Below are 18504 nucleotides of genomic sequence, written 5' to 3' on the forward strand. Positions count from 1 at the left end.
TCAGTTATTTTATGATTGTTATATCTGCTTTTTCTCTTTTGATTTGATTAGAACACATCCTGAGATTTCCAGAATGGTACTTTGGGTGGATTTAAAGTATTGGCTTCATATTGCAATATAGTACAGAAATCTGAAATGCAACAGGCTAAATGATGCTGTTTTATGGGCTGGCTTTGTGTGGTTGTTGTCAACCATTTTACTGGTCGTTATGTCTTAACTAGTTTTATTATGTCTGGACTTTGGCTGGTTGCTGTGTCTAAACCAGTTTTAGCTGCTTGCTATGTCAAGTATTTTGACTTTAGCTATGTCTGATCCATCTGATCCTTTAGTTTGTGGGCTTAACCAGTTTACTTGTCTAGTTATGCCTAGTTGTGAGTGCTTGCTGTGTCTAAACCAGCTGTAGCTGATTGCCTGAACTAGACTGGTTGTTATGAAATTACTAAGATCATAATTACTAAGATCATTACTGATATATGTACCAGTTATTTTATAATTATGATATCTGCCCTTTTTTTTGGTTGATTAGAACACATTCTGAAATTTCCAGAGTGGTGGAATGTATTGGCTTCATATTGCAATGTATGTCTAAACTGCGTATAGCTGGTAGTCACGTCTGGCCTTTTGCTTTAGCTATGTCTAATCCACGTTCTAGTCCTCCGGCTGCTTTATGGACTGGCTTTGTGTGGCAGTTGTCAACCATTGTACTGTTGTATGTCTGAACTTTGGTTGGTTGCTGTGTCAAGTACTTGTTTATGTGTAGACTTGTGACTTTAGCCATGTCTGATCTGATCTCCATCCGATCCTTTTTCTGGTTTCTGGGTGTAGGTGTGAGCGCTTGCTGCGTCTAAAACCAGGTTTAGCTGCTTGATGTTAGTTGATTAGCTGTGACCGCTGGTCGGATCCTAATCCCAGTGAGCTGCGGTCAGCACGCCTGCACCTCCACCTCCACCTCCACCTCCACCCCGTGTGTTCTCACTCTCCCAGCGAATCCAGAATCCCACGCAGCTGTGACTCCAGCTCCTGGTTTTACGCGGATCTATACCTACTACAGCGCGGCACGCCGTCCTCCTCCTCCTCCTCCTCCTCCTCCTCACCACCACACACACACACACTCTCTCTCTCTCTCTCTCTCTCTCTCTCTCTCTCTCTCTCTCTCTCTCCCCGCAATGTTTCACTCCTCTTCTGTAGGTGAGCTGGACTACCAGCGCCGCGCCGCTCTCGTGCTAGTAGTCTCGCTGTGAGGCGCCGCGGTGTTGCTGCGGGTCGCTCCTGCTCGTGTGTGGCTCCCCAGCGGCGATGGATTGACTTCGTGCCTCCTCTTCCTCCTTCAGCTCCCCCCCTCAGCTAAGTTCGAGAGAACAACTGGAGCCTTCTTCTCCTCCTCCTCCTCCTCCTCCTCCTTCTTCTTCTTCTCCTTCGTCTTCGCCTCGCGTTGGAGAGCTAAATGTGTCCCCCGGGAGAGCCTCACACCTCGCCGGGTTTGCGCCATTGCCAGCAGTTCTGTGTGAAATCCCTTCAGCGGGTCTGCGAGAGGGCTGAAGTTTGAAGCGAGGAGCTCAGGGGATAAGTCAGACCCGTTTCTCGGCGTGTTGTGGACTTTTTCTTCTGAAAGTGATGGCGGAGCTGGGAGCGCGGTGGCTCCTGGTTTTCTCCACTCTCACCTCCAGCGCCGTGGTTGCAGATAAAGCGGATAAAGGTAAGTTTCTGCCTCTTTCCCCACCCTCCTCCTCCCAAGTCTTTTCCCCATCATGGCTGAGGGCATCATGGAAGCGCTTTCAGCTCCGGGCTGCTTTGGCTCTAACGTTTCCATTCAGGAATGCTGCAGTCTCAGTCAGGCTGTCCACACCTAATGCATCACACTGACCACTTCATCTGCCCGTGTGCTCCTACTGATCTCTTATTCATGACCGTGGGGGCGGCTTCTGCCATCTACATGTACTCCTGGGTCCAAATCATCGGATCTGTGATGCATGGAGGGAAATGAGGAGACGGAGACTGAGATGGAGAAGGAGAAGAGCTCCTATGAGCACTGCTGTGTTCCTTCTGGAGCTACTGCAAGAGCAGCCAGATCATGTGTGTGTGTGTGTGGTGTTTCTGGAATTGGTGTACCCCTGATGTGTTGGTGCATAACTTTTTTCAATTTTGCTTATGGATCATTCTGCTAATGAGAAATCTCCACCCTCTCCACCCTCTCCACCACCTTCTGACTGCCTATTGATGATGGTCAGTGGGCTGGTGTTGAATTCAACCCATCGGACGGGAATGGGCTGCTTCATTGGCCGATGAATGATTAGGTTGTTTGGGGAAGAAATCAATTTTCCATTTGTCACAAGTTTGATCCCGAATCCTTTAACTCCTCCTCAGGGGATATCTGTTAATATGAGCTTAGGTCTGGGGGAGCCTGGCAGTGGATTTGCTTGTGCTGAGTGATTGGGCTTCTTAAAAGCAATCTCTCTTCCTTTGTAGAGGTGAGAACCTGTGAGCGCTGCTTCAAAATGAGGTTTTGTACGTTTGGCAAGACATTAGGAATGAAAGTTTTGAGTCACTGAAGGCTTTCCTCCACACATTAAAAAAAATATATATTCCTCCTGATGTTTCAGGCTTGCAGATAATAATCTAAGCCACGGCTCCCCTGGAAACACCCAATTCCCCTGGTTGTAGCTTGCCAAAAAATGAATGATCAGAAGACAGTCCTGGTCTTGTGTGTGTGTGTGTGTGTGTGTCAGCGCGGTTTGGTGTGAAATTCTCTGCGCTAGAAAAAAGAATGTACCAATGAAACCAGGCATCCAAAGCCTTTAGTGCTTCTGAAAGCCTCCTCAGAGAAAGTTATTACACAAAACGCTTAAGAATACGCTGCCTGATGCCCGAGAGATGGGTGGTTGGTAGTTGTGAGGAGATCATGGCCTAAAACATAGAGCTTTGTTTGAGATTTACCACTACTTACCCGCTAATCGACATTAGGCCTACAGATACGGCTCAGAAGATGCTCATTGATTCACTGGTGGTTTTGTCACTGTAAAGAATTCCTTCATTCATTCATTCATTCATTCATCTTCTTAACAGCATCTTCCTGGTCCGGGTGGCGGCGGTTCCAGAGCCTCCCCAGTGTCATTGGTTGAAAAGCAGGAATACCCCCTGGACAGGGTGTCAGTCCATCACAGAGACTGTAAAGAATTGAATCCCTACATTCCTCTGCAATTAACCATTCCACACCAAACCACTCTGAGTGCCTTTGTTCACACCTCAGTAGCTTAATTGTGCTGATTTTTTTTATTATTATAGTTTTTTTAATAGGTGGAATTGGCCTTTAACACGGTCAGTTCATTTGAATATTGACACCATTCATTGTACACTGTGCTGGAAGCCTGTGTGTTGAGATGGCTAATCAGCAGTTCATACAGCTGTATGTAGTATGTGTGTTTACTTGCAAATGGCAGCTTTTGACAGTTTGATGACCTTCCATTTATGATTGATGTGCCATAAAAGTCACAATATTCTGATTTGCAAACCATAAGGCAGCCCGACATCTCCCGTTTCTCTCGGAGAATGGCAGGATCTGGTCACTTCATCATTAAAACGCCTTGGCTTAATTGCTTGTGGCACGACAGGTAATGAGCAGAAATGGAGACATCTGTAGCTATCTCAGCCTCGTGCTGGAGCTCGGCGTGGGGGGTAGTGGGGGTCTGATCTTGAAAGCCAGCTTAATCCTCATCAGTGTCTGTGGAAATGATTGACTGGCATTTTACTGCAACCTTTTACCCCCCCGGCTGCTAGCAGGATATCACTGTAGCGATCTGATTCAACGAACCCAAGGGGAAATTAGTGTGTCCTCGCATGCATGGACACACACACACACACACACCCCCACACACACACGCATGCAGTCTGCTGCTTCTTTGCATTGTGCTGTCTGTGGTCTGACTGCCTGCAGCTGGCCCGGAGCACACACATGCATGCTTACACGCGCGCGCGCACACTCACTCACTCACACACACACACACACACACACACACACACACACACACACACACACACATACACCCCCACCAACACATCCTATCTGTGAGCTCTTGTCTAAGTGTGAATGGCAACAGGCAGCAGGGTGTCTGCAGGCCTCTCTCAGCTGTTGCTGTGCTCCAGCTCCTGATCATGCTGCTTTGTTAACTCTGCCCATGGAATGAAGCCATCTAGCTCCTCCCAGCTGCCCCTCATCCTACCCTATATACTCAGACGTGGATTAATCACCCTGGCTAATTAAACCCGTGCCTAGTGAGATAGACTCAGACGGTGAGGAGTATTCATTAAAGCCCTCACTGGGGGCTTGATTCAGTCATTTGTTGAGTGCCACTCATTCTGCTGTGGGGAATAGAATGGAATAGAAATCATTCGTGTGTGTATCCTGCTTTGGCGAAAAGAGTTTAGGCCTATAATGGTTGTATCTGAGATCAGATTGGTCCAGATTGGGCATTTGCCAAGCTGGACCAAACCAATAGTATTTCCAGAAGCGAATGTTCTGAGAATACAGTGTGCCGTCCAGGTAAAGATTAGACCTAGGACCTAGGAGCTTTTCTCCACCCCCCCCCCAAATGGTTCTGACCGATATTGATCATGCACGCTTGGGCTATTTTGCCTGGCTCCACTCAAGTTGGATGAGACTTCTCAAGCTCATTTTTGACTAGACGTTCCATAACCCAAGCTGTGTGGCGGTAGAACACACTGCAACGTTGTGGCTTGGACTTTTGAGATGCTACCCAGTAAATTTGTGGCTTTGGGAAAGCTGGAAAATTCCAGTCACAGCTGGATCTCCTGTTGCTGTTTGTAGTGGCGGTGGCATGTTTGGCTCTGTGAATGCATCATTGACTAGACAGCCCCTAGGTGTGTGGCACTGCTTGGTGGAAGGGTCACGGCATCCAAAGGCCAAGGCCACTCCTTGGTTTCTCCAAACCTCCCGACTGAATAGAAAGCCTGCCTGCTTATTAGTGCTTGTTCAACACCTCTGTTGACTTATGGAGCTTGTCTGTGAAGACACAGGAAGGCGTAGAAGTGGGGTTAAAGGCTAAAACTTCACTTTAACTTTGTCCACACAGCTTTTGCTGACAGCAGCCTGACAGGCTGGTGCTCTCCACATAAAAAAAGTCAACGTAAAGAGGGTGGTGGGGGGTAGTTATTTATGGGAATTGGAGTTGAAGGCCTTGACAGCCATTTGTGAGAAATTGAATGGACCAAACTTGGCTGTCTTTCAGTCAACACAGGCTCCTCGCCTAGAACTTGGAATGCAATTGTTTTCGACTGTTCAGCGTTGGGCACTGGCACGGTTGCACGAGTTTAATATATTTAAAGTCCCTGACACTGCACTTGAGGAAACGATCAAGTAGCAAAGCAGATATACAGTATGGGGTAAAGTATTTTAGTGGGATCTGAATATATTTTGCGCTACGTTTGTTAGATTAATGTGACATTGATATGTGCTGACTTGATGTTTAATGGTTTTGTCTAGAATAAGTACCTTTTTTTTGTGAGGATGTATTTCCACACCTTGTTCAGCAACTAGCAGTGTTGTCCCTTATGATTCTTTTCGAGGTTGGCATGAATAATTAAAATCCAACAGCTGTCCTGAACGGAGTGATTAATTGGTTAAATTTGATTTAGCTGTATCTTCTCCATCCCACAGGCCTGCAGTCAGATTCCACTCCCATCTTCTGTTGAATCGTTTTCAGGTCACCAAATATTTCAGACATGCCTTATGCAGCAGTGCTCCCATTCGGAATGAGGTGAGGGGAACAGCCAGGAACATACAGTTAGTTGAATTTGGTACTCAGGAGCAGTTGGACTGCTATGGCTGATGTTTGACAGGAGGATTTCCACTGTTGGTCAGTTCTAGCTGTGTGGCCTTCGCGCTGACGGAGGATGGAGGAATTAAAACATGTTAAAATTTTGTTTTTCTGCACTGTGAGTGAAATATTTGTAGGCCTGACCATTTCAACCTACGGTAATGGATGACTGTACACTTTCAGTGGACCTAGTGGCAGTTACCCATGTATGATATCGAAAATTGACTATGGGAAGTATTGGAGAAATAATAATAATAAAAAAGTATTAGGACATTTCTTTGCTTTGCACTTTGCTTTAAAAAAGCAAACACTTTTTGTGTCCCATAACCAACCATATGATCATACTGAAACTCACAGGAAATACAGGTGTTCCTACACTGTTGGTATTTTCTGCTCTAAAGAACGGCCCCACTTTTAGTCCCCCCCCCCAAAACCAATTTTCAAAAAGTGACTTTCCAGTAAATATAGCTCCTGGTATTCAAATGCCAAACGCGTCTGCTTTACAGATGGCTAGATTGCACACGAAATGGCGTGTGACATTTTGGTTTTTTGTCAGTGCCAGATTTCCAGATTAAGCCTAAGCATAAACAGCCCAAACTGAAAAGGACTTTTCAAAGAATTTTGTGATGGATTTTGCTAATTTTGTAGCTGAAATATTAAAAGGAAGTAAAGCAAGAATGCTGAATTGTTCGCTTGTAAGAATAGATAAATACCACCACTTTTGACCACTTTTAAAACCTGATGATTTGCACGGATGTCCTGTCCTCACTGCAGTAATGACCGAATGTCCTTTCACCTTACACGAGTGATGCATTTAAAAGCATTTACTCCTCCATACAGACCACAGCAGCCATAAAAGGCAGCCGGGCCTGGAGATGGCTTGTGAATGATAAACTGGCTTTTCCTTCTCATTAGTTTCATGGAGTAGCAGCTCTATCTCTTCAGGGCAGGCACTGGCCTCGGCTGGCCCTCTGCGGGATAGGCCGGTGAGGCACTATAGAGCAAGCAGCAGATGTCCTTAAAACATACTGAAACCCACTAACAAGCAGTTTCTGCATTGCATCCTAAAGCCCCCCCACCGCACAGCAAGCTTTCTCTATGGATATTCTGCTTTGTTTCCAATGGGTGGGACATCAGGACTTCAGGACTGACCGATGAATGGATGAATGGCGACGTGTCAGGTAATTACAGTATCACATGTGATTGACTTTTCTCCATCCTCCAACCTTCCCCTCCCCTGAGCAAGCCAGAGGAGCCGTGCGCTCCTGGATTAAATTAACAGTGAACTCTGTTTGAACCTTTTATTACCAGCCTGTCCTCCAGTACAGATTTTGCCCCAAAAGACTGAAATGAATTAATTTTTTTGGTAGTTCCTTTCCACCCCCCCCCCTTCTTCATTGTCAGGAAGCCAATTAATTTTATCCTTATTTAGCAGTGGATCATAAATATTTTGCCTGTTTAATGTGCAAGAACGATTCCAGCTCTGCTGTTATTGTGGGTTCTCTTCCATCACAATGAAGTTGCTGTTGCTAATTAGACATGAGTTAAGGCACGCAATTACTCACTGCCTGTGGTATGACGGCGCCGCACATTCCTTAACTCTACACACAAGACTCACCAGTCTCTGGGGATGGAGTTTAACCCCTCGCCTGAACAAAATGCTCTTTTCCTCATTTGTTGTATGAACATGTGTGACTGGCAACACGCAGTACTCTGCATGCGAAGGCCCAGAGGTTGTTTTCCAGTTGTGCGCAAACACACACACACACACAGTGTTGTCACCCACTTTAATAACTGTCCGTGGTAGCTCTCAGCAGGGGCACTGGCACAAGCTGACCGTCGCGCTAATGACTGAGGCACTGGCCTGGTGATTATTAAAGAAGCACTTTAATTCTCTGCCCCTCTGAAGCCCTACAGGCCTGTAGATGCACACACACACACACACACACACTGTCGTATACACAGAAATACCTTGGAGAGGGTGGGATTGAGCATGTCTGAGCCATAGCTTCTGGAAGGCACAAGCACACTGTGTCTGTTTTAAGCCATTGGTGAGGAGTTCGAGTGCTCCCTCTGGGCAGTGTGGGCGAGCACAGATCTTAACAACTGGACATTCTAGTCGTGCTCTTAAATGAAAAGACAGGAGAAGTGTGCTACACCTGTGTGGTCTTTTTTTATTTTTTTCATTTACACACATTCTTAGTGATGCACCTGCTGGGAGAAGAGACTGGATATAATTCCTGTTCTCTTAGGTTTGCCAAACCTATAGGGAGCAGGACCTGGTGCTGTGTTAATGGGGCGTTTGGTCCGCACACCTCCATGTTTTGAGTCTCCTGGGCTTTAACCTCGGTGCTTTTGTATTTTGAATGACAATGGGTTGTATTGATAAGGCATCCGGAAGGGAAACTATTGTGCATTATGCAGGAAGCAATTAGGAAGCTCTGGCTGTCCGCCTGAGCTCCCTGAGTAAATATAGTGGCTGGATCACCATGTGCATGAGTTTGTTGTAGAGATTGGAGGGAATTAAGACTGCACGGCGCTGGTTGCTGCATAGTTGTTTGTTGTGCTTGCACAATTCACATAACTAGACGGAAGCCCAGTATCTTCAATATGGACAAAAACACTAGTAATGGGCATACAGTGATGTGTGACCTGGTTACTTTCCATTTTGCATGTACTAGACGTCTGAACCGCTTGCTTCATCCATCTAAAAACTGACGGGAGCAGGAGATGCTCACAATACACTGCAGCCACTAAACAACATTGAATTTAGTTAGAAGGCTCATTTCTATAGTGCAGCCTACTGTGATATGACACCTTATATCTGTCTCCTGCTTTGTGGGCATCCGTTATTAGCAGCAATAGGCTCCTCTAAGTAGCCGCCTAGTAATTGCCTAATTGTTGGGACAAGGTTTGAGGAGTCGGCGTATTTATAAAACTTTTGTATGGTCCTCTTTTCCGTTTTATTGTATTCCAAAATTCTAAAAATATTAGAAAAAAATATATATATAGAAAAATAATATAGAAAAATAATTGAAAAATGTTAATTTTCTAAACTTTTTTTTATTTAAAAATGTTGGAAAGAATGTTGCATCTTAAACTGGTGTCCAAAAGGAATAAAGTTAATCTTCTACTTACTGAACTGTTCACTACGGGTGGCCAAACTTTTGCATGCCACTGTGTGCTCTGAGACTGTGGCCATAATGGTCGTGCTCCTTTGGAGTCTCCACTGAATGTGCTCTCTGAATAACCTTTGGAAATTTGGAACCTCAGTTGGGCCTCCAGGGTCTGGGTCGACAATGTTCAGCAGCGCTAGTAACCTCATCGTTTTTCCATTCACCACAGTGGTCTGTGCCATCATGTTCGCCCCGTCTGTAAATTACACTGTCTAATGAAAAAGCTGTGCAGGTGATTTAATGACTGCTTATGTCTCCCCGCTGACCTGCAGCAAGCCCCGCTCTCCCTCCTTTGGCTGTTTGGGCCGTGATTAATGACGGAAGTGTTTATATAGGACTTGGCTAAGCTGTGAAGGATCATTGACCATGACCAATTTGGTTAGTCGTTTGGGGACTTTGGGGCTGGGTTTTGTCCTATGGAGCCTCGTTGGCCTACGGGGTTAGGGTGCAGTTTTAAGCGAAGTGCCGCAGGCACTCTTCTGTCGCCTATTGTTGTTGGATCAGCTTCTGCCCTAATTAGAGCCGACTGGTGCTTGTGGGGAGCTTGACTGCAGGAAACGATCTACGACTCCAGGAAATCGAGCCGCTCTGGTAACCAAATCACAGATTTGGACTTTGGAAATGAGTTAGCCATGAAAGGTCTCTGTTGTGTGGCCGCGGCGGCACATTATGCACATCTGGTTGTGTATGAATCGCTTTGCTTATGCTGTGTGGGCTGAGACGGATCCAACAAAGGTGTCCCCACTGAGGGTCCACGTTTCAGGTGTTTAGAAATCCTGACGAATCGCACGGTTGTAAAAATCTCCTTAAAACCGTAAAACCCTATCAAGAGTCTCTGCTTCAGCTGAAGCGTAAGTCGATTTGAGAGCAGCCAAACATTTAATTCCCTTTCATGGCCAGCTTTTTTTTTCTATTCTTTTCTTTCCTGAGAAGCATATTCTCAAAGCTCGTTCTGTAAACGCTCTTAAAATCCTGCAGAGACACTTGAGGAAACCTATTGTCCATTTCCACTCCCTTCATTTTTTTTGCGTTTGTTTTGGTCCACATGAATTTGCATCCAGCTGCAGATTCACCATGGAAACCGCAGCAGATCAAAGCGATGGCAGCTGATTAACAGAGATGTTTCTAACTTTACCTCATGAAGGCGCAGAGCTGCGGACGATGTTTTTTAATCTGTTTTTCACCCCCGAGAGTTTGAGCGCGGTGCTGCTTTTAAGCTGGCTGGCTGTCACGAATGCCTGCAGCGCGGAGATAAAAGCAACGGCAGCGTCTGTTGGAGAAGAGGAGGCTGGAGCGGTAATGGAAAGGGCAGTCACAGACAGGTGAGAAAGAGACGCAGAGCGAGAGGGAGAGAGCCTAGGGGAAGTGAAAGAGGGGGAACCTGAGAGAAAAACGCTACAGGGAGCTTGTGTTTTGTTTGTACCCCCACCCCCCCAGCACACACCCCCATGCTTCCTTATTCCAACGCTGGAGTGGAGAATATTCACCTACAGCCGTATTGTGACGCGAGTTGTCTCTGCTCAAGTCTTAAGAAGTCTAGAAAAGGAGGAGAGGGAGTCTTGGAAGGCGTTACATCTGCTTGGAATGAGGCGTCCCTGTGCTGGAGGCCCACATTAGATCTCTGTCTTCGTACCCCTCGCCCCTTTTAATAATAGATGGTGGCTGCCCTCCCCCCCACCTCTTTTCACAAACCCTTCTCAAGGTAGTGTGTCCCCTCCCCCATTCACATACACTACACAGGACTCCCCACTCCTCCATTCTTTCTCTCTCCCTCTCTCACACACACACACACACACACACACACACACACACACACACACACTGCTTTTTCTTGGATAACTTCAGTCACTTCGTCTCGCTGTTAGAAGTGTAGCTCTTGGCTGTTTTGTGATCTCCTCTCTTTGAATGAATTTTGATTACATTTAGAATTGGATTATTAGTGTGTATGAATTGTAATAATGGCATCGAAATTTAAGACTTGAACATTGTAAATATTAGGAATATGTATTTTACTGTGTGTATTCAATCATGCTTTTGAGTCAAAGATTTTTAATTACTCTTCATTACTGTATCTATTTCATGTTTTAGTTTTTTAGGATTTTGAGGAGGACACGTCCGCCTGGGCGACAGCTGATACATGGCTAGCTAAAGGGTTCTGCATTAAACGCTGATGTTTATAACTGGCATGAGCGACCGGGACTTTGGGGATTTTTACGGCTGTATATTTGATCGATTTTTAAGAGTCGAGGCATGCTGCCTGCGCCTGAAAGGGTCCTAAAACAGATTTAACATCGTGCTATGCACTGTTTTTATCCCTCCCAGGATGACTGGGATGGCATAAGTCTGGAGGCTCAACATTTCATTATCAAACAGCTCCCTCAGAGTGGTGTTAATTTTACTCCACTGTGCTGAACTCTCTTTTCACCTCCGTATTTCCTTTGTGCCAAACAGAATTCTAATGATACATTTTACAGTTCTTTCAAAGCAGAACATTACAACCTTGAATGGTTACCAGAGTATTTGAGCACCCATGCAGATCCCTAGTTCGCATACCAGTGGTTCCTGTGTTGTACTGCCAGACTACATGCTGTTGTTTGCCTTCGTTTTTGTGCTTGTTGGAACTTGGAATAAGTAATACAGAGTATCCCTTGCATTGGAAGTGACAGGATGAACTTCTGAGTCATCTGGATTTTGACTAATCAAAGCTTTAGATTAGAGAGATCAAATTTACAGAGCCTGCAGTGCAATTACCAGCATGTAGTGGTGTGCCTGTATTGAATAGATATTCAACACTGACCCACTTCTAGTTCCTTAGGGACACACCCCTACTTCAGAAAACATTTAACCTGCAGAGGCTAATGAGGGTGGTCAGGTATATCGGCTCCCAGAGGAAGTAGGCCTTTTATGTTCCTAGAGCAGCTTCCTTCATCCAAATTCTTATCTCGGCCGTTATTGCACAAAACACAAAGCTGGTCTAGGATCTGTATGAAAGGTCAGCTTCCGCCAACACCAGGAGAAAAGTGCTGCGCTGGAGTCTGTGTGTATTGTTGACATAAGTGTATGTATTATTAGGTTTCCCCAAGGGTTGGGGTATGTGTGTGTGCTTTGAGGTCTCGCTTGCTAATTACAGTTGTTTTAAAAGGCTTTGTATTAAAGAACAACTGGGTGATCACATGCAGAGAGACCAGAGCTCAAAGCTTTTCTTTTTTAAACTCTTGTTTACCGAATGCAAAGATGCAGCAGTGCCGCTTTGTTCAGAAGTGTCGCATGGCACAGGTTTTAAATATGTATGTGGATCTTAACGGTAGCCGAAACTTCTGGGATTATCAAAGCACAGCCTCCGTTACGCCAGAGAGATCCAGTGGGAAAATGAAGGGTGTTTTTGTGTTGTAGAGCACAGAGCCTTTCCAAAATGGGCTGTAGTGCTGGAGTCACTGCCAGTTGCATGCTGAGCTGTGGAGTTGTTATTGTGCTCTTCTGAGAGAGCTAGGCTAGGGGTGTGTTTTCTGCCCTAACGCCAGCCTTTAGAGTTTAGGGTCAGCGTCACCGTATCTCTACCTCATGACCACCATTCCCAGCATCTTAAACTGAAACCTGTGTGTGTGTGTGTGTCTCATTGGCAATATTAGAATGTATGTTATTCTTTTTCATGGACAAATTTTCAGTGTATAAATAGTAAGTTGAGGTGAGAAATGGCTAGATGGGGTGTAATGTGGCCTGTTATTTTGTCTCAGAATGAAACTTGTAAACAAAAATGATGATAATCTCTGCTTTTATTGGCCAGTTTACGCCACTGAGACTGCTCACAGAGGCCATATATGACCTATAATGACATATAATGTGTCTTGCTGGGTACAGCTGGCATGCTGTGTGCCTATCTTGTAGTGCTAGCTACTACCATGTAGGGGTGGACAGTGGACATATGACTGACCGTGAATAGTTTTATCATCACTGATGCACAATATGCTTTTCTAGGCATATCTAGGATATCATCAGTGCTTAAAGAGCTCCGATCGACTGCAGGTCTTATTACACACAGTGTAATTCGTCTGGATCACCTGGATGAAGTGCAGCACACTTTGGATAGTGCTGTAATCAGTATGGGAGAGTATTCAAGTAGTAGTTTTTAAGAATCTGTTGCTAGTGATGCGTTCTGTCTGCGTCAACATGTATCGCAGTAAATATTGTACATCCTAAAAATGTATTTAATTAACTATCGTAGGATAGTAGTAGACGCCCACCCCTGCTTGGCTCCCCCCTGGTTTGCAGACACTTGCACAGGAAAAGCTGGGCTCATAAGGCCTGGTTTGCTTTCTTTTAGCTGGCGGTGATGTATGTAAATCGGCTTTCTGAGACGGGCAGAATTTCGAACCCCCCTAAAAGGGCTAGTGTAGCTTTTGCTAGTAGACTGGCTGTATGTCATTTTTGGGGGTGTAAATATAATGAGACAAGACTGTTATGTAACAGTTTTGGGTTTTGGAAATTAGCTATTTTACAGCTCTGTATTGGTTACGCTGTTGGTTATACTCGAACAGTGTCTGAGGTTCACGGTTTGTCACGTCCTTGTCCTACACTCTCATTATTCATCTGTACCGAGATCAATAGAGTTTTCTCGTTTGAGGGCCCCTTTTTAAAAACATTTGTCTCCTTCTCCTGAAGCTGCCATTTCAACGGCAGTGATCTAGTGGAAGAGAATCTCAGTGTTCTCACTCTTGGTGCGCTGCTATATCAGTGATAGTCAGTCAGCTTTGAAAGTTTCTTCCTTTTGCAGTCTTTTCGTCCCTTGAGGACAGCCTTCTCTGTGGTGTACTGAGCTGCTGCTTCTGAAGCACACCTCTAATAAAATCCGTTTGAAAGCTGTTGTGTTTGCGCTCAGAGCTGAAGTGTACATACATGGAGTGGGTGTGTCTGGAGCATCTGCTACCGGAGGGAATTCTTATCTTCTTCACCCACCCTTGCCCTTTATTTCCCCCATTCTGTTTTCTGATCTCTCTCTCTCTCTTTCTCCTCAGTGGCCGAGCTTGGTCCGTTCTCGCTCCAGCAGGCCTATCTAGCAGCGTGGGTCAGAAAACGGGCTTCACCAAGAGCACAAACAGTCTGTGTGGCCAAACCATTGTCTGGCACGAGGCCAATTATGCTCTATCTTTGTTGATCCAGTTGGCGGCTGGAGACCACACACACACGCTCACCCACTTGGACGCATACCATCAGAGCAGGTGTTCTCTAAAACTCGCAGCTACTGTAGTCGAAGCAGTGGAGCCGCTCCTGCTCTTAATGGAAGCGGCTTCCCATCAGCCACCGGCAGCATGCAGTTTTGATGGATCTTTAATAAGTGAAGTTGCTGGAACTGATGCAACGGAGAGAGGGAGAGAGAATGAGAGCGAAAGAAGCACGTATTTAGGATGCTGACGGTGGCTTTTTAAAACACTTTCTCTTGCATATCAAGTCAAGGAAGAAGATCTCTGCCGTCGTACAACAAATCTGCCTGGACTTGGCATTAGTGTCTGTCGGTCGGTCGTTCTGCCTGTCTGTCTAGCAACGCATCTGTGAAAACGGGCCTCTGATTTAGTACCATGATATTCGGCAGATCTCCACCGGCTTCTCTGCCTCTTTTTCTAGGGGTTTTGGGGACTCTTCATGCTGTGAAGATGGTTAAAAAAAATAAAAAAATAAAAATGGAGAAACCCCTCCGACAGACTTTACCCCTCATGTGCCAAGAACTGCTCCTTCTTATTGAGCTCTCCTCTCTTTCCTCTCCGTCAGGACGCACTCACTGGGAAAATAGAGAAGGCTTTCATGGCAGCTGAGAGAAGCATCCGTGTGAATGACTACGCTGTGAGAGCAATATGTCACCAAATCCATATCGCGGGCCTGTGGCCTGGTATGCTGCGGTCAGCTCGCGGTGTTACAGCCAAGATGAACTGTTCTGTATTCCAGTGAAGCGAATCCACCCACTCTGAAAGGGAATGGAATTGTAAAGATTTCAGCGCATATCAGAAGCCACGTCACGTCTAAAAGCATCAGATGCTGGAAGCCAGCAGATATACCCTAGAGAATCTGACATCCAGGGCCTATAAGCCATTAGCAGGGCAGCCCTGTGATTCAGAATGCTAAACTATGTGGACAGAAACGGACAGCTTGTTTTGTTATAATAACCAACCAAAAATGTGCCTCTACCTATTAGCTTGATACTAACCATACTCTGAAAATAACCATAGTTTGTCAGACTATGATTTTGCAAAGACTGAGAATTCTGCAGGGTCATTTTTGCAAGACTGTAGCTAGATCCCCTTTGAGATTATTTCCTGTCATGCTTCAGGTGGAAATCTAAAAGAAGAGAAACTGTTGAACAATGGAGGAGAAACAACAGCAGCAGCTTTTGGCCACAGCTGTGCTTGTGTGTGTGCTGTAGTTTGTTCAGAAAAAATGCTCCTAAAAGATGCTGCTGCATTGCTGTATGGTGCTGGAGAGAACCTATGCCTAGCCTATGGGTTAGTCACGTGGTGTGTCCAGGTCACAATGTCTTGCATGAGCCAACTTGTGGTGATGAGACTTGTGGTGATATTGAGCATGGTTGATGTTACAGGAGCATAAAGATGAGATTAAGACTTAGGAGTTTGTTGAATATTGGAGACTTGTTACTCTTGTTTGATTTGCCCAGTAGGGTTTGTGGTCCGACCAAACTAAAACGCAGAACCGTTACATGAACCGTTACATTGTTACATGTCAATGTATGAGGAGCTCTGCACACTGTTCCAAAGGTGTAGAAACAAGCTATGGCTCATCACTCATTTGCCCAGTTGCACATTTGACTTGGCATGGACAATGAGGAGAGTAAAGATGGTGGCTTATTGTTCTGTATTAAATAAATATTTTTATGAAATATTTAATCCTATTTCTTCTATGAGCCAGGATAGCTCTTTAACTATAAACACAAAACACTCGGAAGGAAATGTGTACAAATTCAATTGGAAAGTGATCACTGTATATTTCACGCCATAAAGGAAACACCTTTATGGCGTGAAATATGGGCCCAACACATACTAGCTCATGCTGGAGAAACTGTGGAGCACAAACTGTAAAGCATACTCCCATATTTTGGTCATGTTGTAAGCTGCAGATCTTTTGGGGATGTATATGCTGCTCCTAAGAATGTGCTTTAGATGAGTATCCCACAGGAGACTATGGTGGCATTATTGGGGTAATACCTGATGGTGTATATGGGAGGTCTAAGAGCCTCCTTTGTCCTAGGTATATTACTTAAAGCAGCCTGGAATTGTATCACATGGATGAACCCAGACCCCCCCCCCCCCCCACCACACACAACGTATGGATCCAAAATATATTTATTTATTTATATTAGATGGCGCAAAGTGATGCGGCCCTGTGGTAAATCTATTAATACATTAGGGATTTTAGATTTATTCTCTTATTACGTACGATTATATTCTGTTCTCTCACTTTCAATATTTTTAAAAACCTCCTATAAAATCTGGATTTATGATATGAGTGAATTTGTAGGTTTGTAAAATGCAAGATAAGGCTGTGGGGGGGGGGGGGGGGGGGAGTGCCTTTGTATGAAGCTAAAACTTAAATCTTAGTTGAACTGGAAAACAGGATTCTGAGTAATCTAGTCCAGGAGAAAAAAACATTGTGTAAGTGTTACAATTCCTTGGATTCTCTCTTTCCTGTAAAGCAAGAAGTGTCTGACAAGCAGCAGCTGGAACATTGTGCCTGTACGCCATCCAGATCTATTCGGTGGGACAGTATCTGGACAAGTCAGGATATTATTCTAATGGCGGACGCACAGACGGAGCCCTGATAAGTCGATAACTTAATTTTCCGCCAGGCCTCGGCAGCAGGAGAGATATGTGCTGTCACTAACATGTCTTTGCCTCTTATATTTACTTTGATAAGCTCAGTGTTGTCTAAGGACCTGTGCTGTTCACTTGCAGAGAGATCTCATGTCTGTGTTGCTTGTTGATGGGAACAAATGTTTGCCGTTATAGGTGCCCCAAGAGACATTAGATGTATCCATGTATGTATGTATTGTGCACTGTTTGGGCAAATATGTGTGCGTGTGTGTGTGTGTGTGTGTGTGTGTGTGTGTGTGTGTGTGTGTGTGTGTGTGTGTGTGTGTATGTGTGTAGGCACCCAGACATTGCATCTGTATATACTTATTGAAAATCTGAATTCAAAGGGATTGGGCATTAACATGGGGTTGTTCCTTGGGGAGGGGGAGGGAAGAGTTCGTTCCACCACCTTGGTGCAAAGACTGAGACTATCTGGGTGCTTGTCTTCCATGTGTTTTGAGAGATGGTGGGTCAAGCCGAGCCCTGCTTGAAGCCCCAAGGGCTGTTGGTACGGATGGAGTTTTGAGGAACTGGACTTTTTTGGCTTTGTAGAGTAGCATCAGGGTTTTATAACCGATGCAGGCAGTGACAGGAAGCCGTTGAAGTGTACAAGGGAGCAGCAAGGGAGTGACATGGGTCAATTTCGGAAGGTTGAAGACGATCAGTTGCAGGGGCCTGATGGTATGTATAGGAAGACCAGTCAGGAGTGAGTCATGAGGTGACGAGACTCAAAATGAGTGCCTGGGTGGGAGAGTGTTCTGGATTCACCAAACTCAAATTCACCTGTCGGAGTGCTGCGGATGGTTACGCATGCTTCTTCACTTGCGGTACGATTAACACCACTCCGGCACTCCGCGTTGTGTGTGGGGAATCTCAGACTGTTGGGTCTTGGAAACTTGATCCATTAAACTGGTGTTGAATAGTTTTTGTGCTGATGTTAAGAGCTCTGTAGTGAAAACTGCAAACAAGGAATGCTAAAGCACTGTGGTTTAGCATTCAGTGGTCTACTACATTTAGCTGTACTGTGCTAAAATATTTAATTAACATAGAGCTGTATCCTTTAAAACTGAATTCTAACAGTTTTCATCTAAAATAAATGATTCATTCTATCCCTGTTCTTAAGATGGCCTGTGGTTCTGGTACATTGTGTCCTGTTGCATTTCACAGTGTGATCACATCACTTGCACTAAAACGGGTAGTTTTTTTTAAAGTAATCTGTTAAGACCAAATAAAGGACAGATATATTCTGTATATGGGGTTCTGTATCAGTTGGATTTTGTCTCAATGAGTCCCTGGAATTGTCTTCTTATCTTCTCTGCTAGGGGTTCTAGAGACTGCTTATGGACCTTGATTTGAGACCTGCTTCCTAACTGCCTTTACAACCTTGGTGTTGAACAAAGCTTGTTCTATATTTGTGACCAATTTGTGCAGCCTGCCCGTCCGTAACCCTACAGTGGGTTCTATTGGTCCCCAGAGCCCTTCTGTAAGCAAGCCTAACTCACAACTCTCCTACCATATGCCCAGTCTTTCAGTCCCAGGTTACCATGGTGATGGCCTTAATGGATGAGGGTTCAAACCGGATGGCCGTTAACGCTTAATTCTGCACTAATTAATGCTGCTGCCTCCGACAAGCCTCAGAACATG

General features: G+C 45.1%; 1 protein-coding gene across 8 annotated transcripts in view; it reads left to right on the top strand.

Annotated features, from left to right (window-relative positions):
- Positions 1–1079: 1079 nt before the first annotated feature.
- The window catches only part of neo1b (neogenin 1b), a 120413-nt gene continuing 102988 nt past the window's right edge, over positions 1080–18504 (top strand). For all 8 annotated transcript variants that reach the window (XM_072672267.1, XM_072672275.1, XM_072672268.1 and 5 more), the window contains exon 1: positions 1080–1696. In XM_072672267.1, coding sequence (XP_072528368.1) covers positions 1615–1696 — 82 coding nt within the window. In that variant the 5' untranslated portion in view covers positions 1080–1614. The remainder of the gene's footprint in view (positions 1697–18504) is intronic.

This window comes from Salminus brasiliensis, chromosome 2 (genome assembly GCF_030463535.1).
Source record: "Salminus brasiliensis chromosome 2, fSalBra1.hap2, whole genome shotgun sequence".
Classification (NCBI taxonomy): domain Eukaryota; kingdom Metazoa; phylum Chordata; class Actinopteri; order Characiformes; family Bryconidae; genus Salminus; species Salminus brasiliensis.